At 59.3% G+C, this 6229-nt stretch overlaps 1 protein-coding gene across 1 annotated transcript in view; it reads left to right on the plus strand.

Moving 5' to 3' along the window:
• LRP5 (LDL receptor related protein 5) overlaps positions 1–6229 on the plus strand; it is a 107352-nt gene that overhangs the window by 41205 nt on the left and 59918 nt on the right. The window contains exons 6-7 of the mRNA XM_023524103.1: positions 1946–2142; positions 3235–3366. Of these exons, the coding sequence (XP_023379871.1) occupies positions 1946–2142; positions 3235–3366 (329 nt within the window). The remainder of the gene's footprint in view (positions 1–1945; positions 2143–3234; positions 3367–6229) is intronic.

Consider the following 6229-nt stretch of genomic DNA (forward strand, 5'->3'; position numbering starts at 1 on the left):
GGTCTCCCGGTAAAGAGAGCACGTGCTGGAGCCAGCTGGGCCTGCCCAGCTTCCTCTCAGCTGTGACCATGGCTGGGTCACTTCATTGCTCTGAGCCTCGGGGTCTTACATGTGAGTTGGGGTAGTAATTGTACTTTCTAGAGGTATTCGCAGGGTCTGATGTGGTCGTGCACGTAAGCTCCAGGCACAGAGCTTGGACACAGTGAAGGCTGGTGTGCCAGGAGCTCTTGGATCTGACAGGAGGCAGAGGGGATGTGGCTGGAGCTGCACCCAGAGGGGAGGGGGCATCCTGAGAGGAGGGGCGAGGGTGGATGGGATACACTGAGGCCTGGCTCTAGCTTCTCATGGCACCTCTGGCTGAGGCAGGCCTTGGGGAGGTAGAGCAGCCCAAGAAATGATGGGTCTCTGGCTTCTCTGATGGAAAACTGTCAACATCATCAGAAAGTTTGGAGGGTCCTCTAAGTGTAAACATTGAATTAACATATGATCCAGCAAGTCCACTCCTAGGTATATACCTAAAAGAATTAAAAATCAGTATTGAAATAAATACTTGTCTACGAATGTCCGTAGCTGCACTGTCCACAGTAATCAGAAGGCAGAAATAACCAAAGTGTCCACTAGCAAGGGTTCCTAATCCCAGGGCCATGGATTGGTACTGGTTGTGGCCTGACGGGAACAGGGCCGCACAGCAGGAGGCGAGTGGCAGGCTAGCAAGCGAGCAAGTGAGGCTTCATCTGTATCTGCAGCCGCCCCCAGCGCCAGCATCACCGCCTCAGCTCTGCCTCAGATCCTCAGGCATTAGATTCTCATAGGAGCCCCAGTCCCTGGTGCCCAAAAGGTTGGGGACCGCTGCACTAATGGACAAATGATGGATGGATAAGCAAAATGTGCTTTCTTTATGCAAAGGAATATTCTTCAGCCATAAAAAGGAAGAAGCATTGACACATGCTTCACGTATGAACCTTGAGGACATTCTGCTAAGTGAAAGGAACCAGTCATGAAGATCACATATCACGGGATTCCATTTATACAGAATGTCCAGAATAAGCACATCCTGAGAGCAGAGTGTTGGTTTCCAGGGGGTGACAGGATGGGGAGTAACTGCTAAACAGGTCGGGGTTGTCCTATGGGGTGACGGAAATGTTTGGGAACTGGATAGAGGTGGTGACCCAGTGTCGTGAATGTGCTACGTAGCCCTGGATCATTCACTTTGAAATGCCTGATTTTGTGCCATGTGAATTTCACCTCGATACATTTTTTAAAAAACACTGACATCGATAAAATAAGAGGTTATGGGAGGTACGATCAAGAAAGAGCATGAGCGTTTGGTTGGGTGACACCTTTTGAGCGTTTCTCTCTCCTAGATGTGGTCCCAGGGCGTGGGGACGACCCCCCGGCAGCCCCCGCCCTCAGGGAGCCTACCTGTCGTGATTGGGGGAGGGTCATTAAGAAGGTTGTCACGTGTGAGACTAGCTGCTCAGGTTTGTTGGGCGTCGGAAGTACGTAGAAGAGAAAATCTTTTTTCTGTGTTGATCTCAAGTTTAATTGACTCTGAAATTATAAATGGCTGGCATCACAGGGATGAGCAGGTGCATCTGGTCTGACCTGGATTGAGTCGTTAAAGCATCGGGGCAGGACAGGTGTGCTTCTGGTCAGCTGCCGTCGCCAGGGGTGGCTCCCTCCTTGCCACTTTTCTTCCTTCCGTCTTCTGTCTGGGGCACTTTGCCAGCAGCCAGTGTTCCTCACAGAGGTTGGACGGGGAGCAGCTGGATGTGTGTGTGGGGGGGGTGGGGGGGTGTCACTGACAGGGAGGCGGGAGGCCCGCTGGGTCTAGGGTCACAGGTCTTGCTCCGCCCCATCACAGCTACGGTGGAAGCTTCGAAAGCTGGGCGCTGAGGGCCCGTGGGGGCCCTGATGGCTTCTCCCTCCCCTTCGGCACCTGCAGGCAGAAGGTGGTGGAGGGCAGCCTGACGCACCCCTTTGCCCTGACGCTCTCTGGGGACACTCTGTACTGGACCGACTGGCAGACCCGCTCCATTCACGCCTGTAACAAGAGGACGGGGGAGAAGCGGAGGGAGATTCTCGGTGCTCTCTACTCGCCCATGGACATTCAAGTGCTCAGCCCGGAGCGGCAGCCGTACTGTGAGTCACGGCGGGGGCGGCGTCCTCCCTGTGGGAGGTGTGTGCGGAGGGCAGGGGCGGGCTGGGCTGGGCTGGGCTGGACTGGGCTGGGCTGGACTGGGTGAGGCAGGGAGCGGCCCCTCTGCCCAGCAGTGCGGGGGCTGCCTGAGGTGGGCCCTGCCCCAGCATCCCCGGAGGTGGCAGAGAGATCCCCAAGGCTGGTGGCCCCACTTTCAAGGCCCAGTGGAAGTTACATAATTACCAATGAAAAGTCTGCACCCAGTCGAGGGTCTCCGTTTGGGGTTCTCGTTAGGGTCACGGCAGGGGTTCCTGATGGAGGAAGTCTGGAAACCGCAGACTCAGGGCTCCTGTGACAGGGGACCAGGGCCCCGGGCTCGCCTGCTCCCATGAGGACCGGGGCAGGGGTATCTAGCCACGCCCAAGGCGGTGACAGGGAGGGGAGAGGCCCCACCAGCAAGTCTGCTTCGCCTAACCCGTGGGGTCGGTACTCTGCGTTTCAGGGGGTCTGCACCCCACTGAGCCATGGGCGGAGTGAGACACCGGAAGTGTTTGTTCAGTGCAGTGGTGTATTCATTGTGGAAGGGCTCGGGAAAAGCGTTGTCATCGGCACGGCGGGGCTCAGCCCGGTGACAGGCATGGCCACCAAGCATTCGTGCAGAGCCTGTAGGGCCCAAGCATGTCACAAAGATAAAATGGGCCTCTGCTCCAGGAGCCTGCCGTCGCGAGTCACCTGTCATTACCGCGTGGGCGGGTCCTGAGATGCCACCAGAGAAAGCTGAGGGCGACCTCCGTGGAGGAGGTGCCCTTTGAGGGGCCCTGAAGGAGATGAGGGCTACCTGTGGGAGGTCGGGGCCTGGGGACAGTGCGGGAGTACGCCCACACCTGGGCCGTGAGGGCGGCTGGGAGAAACTGGGAAGATTGCAGCCCATCTGACGAGGTGGGTTGGGGTGCCGCGTGAGGATGGCATGTGAGCAGAGGGACAAGCTGGGGCTCCGGGGGGAAGAGCACGTGGGGTGCCGCTTGTTTGGAAACGGGTGCGGGGCTTCGAGGGCCCTGCTCTGGAACTTTCTCTCACCCCGCCCCGCTTCCCAGTCCACACGCAGTGCGAGGAAGACAACGGAGGCTGCTCCCACCTGTGCCTGCTGTCCCCGAGGGAGCCTTTCTACACGTGCGCCTGCCCCACGGGCGTGCAGCTCCAGGACAACGGCAAGACGTGCAAGGCAGGTGAGACGGGGCGCCGGCGGGGCTGCCTGGCGGGAGGGGGCTCTGCCCGGCCCATCCTGTGGGTCTTCATGCCGGGACGACCCCCGACCCCCGACCCCCCGAGGTCATGTAACTGGAGAACGCAGTCTTTGAGTCCATTGTTTCCCCTCCCCCACACACCTTTTTTTTTTTTTTTCTTTCTCTCTTTGGGTATTTTACCATCTTTTAATTCTCCTCCTTAATTTTCAGGCACTTGGCACTTCAAGGACTCACCACCTCTGTGGTGGTGTCTGAGCCTCTGAATTTCCAGGTGTCAGGTTCAGGTGTGCTCTTGCAGAAGTGGTGCGAGTCTGGGACTCGGCCTGTCCCCAGGGGTGCCCGGGGCCCGCACAGCTGGGCGGGACTGAGACGGACTCGGGCCTGGCCAGCGAGGGGATGAGAGAGAGAGGTCAGGCAGTAGCTGCCCCTGGGCCCAGTCCCACTTGGGGATATTGGAGGGAGGGCAGGGGGCTTCCTGGGTGGGCTGGCTTGTGCCATGGGCCCCACGGTGGGGGTTCTTTGGGGCAGGGTCTGAGGTGAGTAGCCCATTGGAGGCACTTTTGTCTCCTTTGCTGACGGCTGCCGGTCTGTCACCTGACCTAGGTCTCGACCCAGGGCGGTTTCCTGGTCCCTCTGCTGTCGGCCGGCCAGGGGCTGTGGGTGGGCCTGTGCTCGTGCCAGGGCTGGGGTCTCTTCTGCTCCCTGGCAGGGCTTCTGCTTCTGTGAAGACTTGGCCGCCACACCAGAGAGCCTGTTTCTTACCTTCCCAAGTGACCGTGAGGGGTCTGTGCTCATGGGGAAGCCATTAAGGGAACATGCCTCCATTGGGACCGGGGCGAGGCTGGCCCAGTCCTCAGGGATGTTTTAGAGCGAGTCCTTGGCTATTCAGAGCTTGCCTTAGAAACCACTGGAAGGGCAGGCACCTCATTCACTCACTCGGCAGTGTTTATCGAGCCCTACTGTGTGCCAGGGACTGTTCCCGGGCACGGGGGTCCCGCAGCGAGCAGCACAGACAGGAGCCCTGTCTCCTGGGGCTCACTGCACTTGGGCTGGAACATGTGGGTGACCCAACACCAGTGAGGTGGCTCATTATTAAGCGTTAGAAAGGAGAGTGTGCCGGGAGCCCGGCTCCATGTCCCTTCTGGGTCCTCTGCTGTTCACCATTCGTGTTGGCCTTGAAGGTGACAGGGGGAGAAGCAGGAGGGCCGGGCGTGTGGCCTCGAGCGGTTCCGCGGTACCACGGGTTCAGACCGAGTGGGTTCAGGGTGGATGGTAGACACCAGGGGCGAGGAGCAGCTCGACCAGGTTGGATTAATGCTCTTACCTTACAGATGAGAAAACCGAAGTAGGCCGTCTGTCTGGGGTCCCCCCGGCAGGCGGCAGAGCGGGTTCTGGAAGGTAGAACCTCCTGGCTCCCACAGGCCTGGGTTTGCTGCCGCCTGTGGCTCGGAGGCAGGTGGTCTGAGCGCTAACATGCTGTGGGCTGGCCCTGGACTCCCTTCTGGAGCTTGCAGGGTACCCCTGCCCCTCCCTGGAGAAGGGGGTACCCCGGCTTCAAAAGCTCCACCGGGGAGAGCTCCACGGTCGCTGACTTGAACCGTTGACTTATTTTCGAAGGGCCTCCACCTTTTTGCTTGGCAGTGGTTTCTGCGAAGGACGTAGCCAGTCCCGCTTGGGGTGCTGGAGACAAACCGAAGGGAAATCGGGGCGGTCTCTTGCTATTTCGGTGTCTGCCGTTTTTCCATGTCTGTCTGTGCATTTCACCCGGCATCGTGGCAGGAGCATTTGCGATTTGCATGCACGCTTCAAAGCACCAGCTGTGGTGCCTGCGGAGTGTTTTATCAAGTGGACACCGGCTGTGGTGCCTGCGGAGCGTTTTATCAAGTGGACGTACCTTCGAGCCACCTTCCCCCGTTGGGTGTTTCTGTTCTCTGTGTTTGCTGCCAGGAGGGAGCTGGCTTGGGCCTGGCCTTGGACTAGGAGGGATCTGGACCAGGTGTCTGTTGCCACCATAAACGGTGGTGCCCGGCTGAGCCCTGTGTTGAATGGGTTTGTGACGTCTGCTCTGGGAGAGTGTGGGGTGTGGCTAGATGCAGGTGTGGTCACCATCTCTGCTCACTTGGGGTGTCCTGAGCCAAGCTGCACGTGGACATTTGGGGAAGGAGGGGAGGATGGATACAACCCCCCATTGTGCAGAAGTGCCTGTCGGGCATTTTGCCCCAAAGGGGCACTTGTGCCTGTCGCCTTTGTTAAGGGGCCCTGTGGGGCCCTCTCACGCATTGGGGTTTGGGCAAAAATGGGGTGTGGACCCTAATAGAATCCTGGAGTCACGGCCCAGTGAAGTCACACAGCTGGAGAAGCCTGGAGTTTCAGAAAGGATGTGCCCAGGCCACCCTGGGCTGAAAAGGGCTGTTGGCCATCTGGGGGTGGGCGGTGCCTGGGGCCTTGTCACTGCGTGCCTCCCTCCCTCACCTGTGAGGTAGAGTCACAGGCTGCCCCCCTGCAGGGAAGCTGTGGGGGCCGCTTGCGTTGACAGGAATGGAAAGCTCTGTGCAGAGTGGCCGGCGTGTTCGTCGTAGGTGCACTGGACATGGCGGCTGTGGCCGTTCGTGCTGTTGGCCTCTCGTCTCGTCAGGCCCCAGGAAGCTGGGGCAGGTCCGCTGGAGGCCTAGGTTTGCCTCCGTGGTCCAAGAGCTCTCCCCCGCCACCCTCCGCTGGGAGAGGGCTGATTTCCAGCCAGAGGAGGCCGGGGCTGGGGGCTCTCCTGGACCCCCGCCTCGTTTCTGGTTCCCCGTGGCCCAATAGCTGGACTGTCTGAGCCCTGAGAAACGTTTCCCCCTGTGCC

Source organism: Pteropus vampyrus, unplaced genomic scaffold, assembly GCF_000151845.1.
Source record: "Pteropus vampyrus isolate Shadow unplaced genomic scaffold, Pvam_2.0 Scaffold446, whole genome shotgun sequence".
In the NCBI taxonomy this organism is placed as follows: domain Eukaryota; kingdom Metazoa; phylum Chordata; class Mammalia; order Chiroptera; family Pteropodidae; genus Pteropus; species Pteropus vampyrus.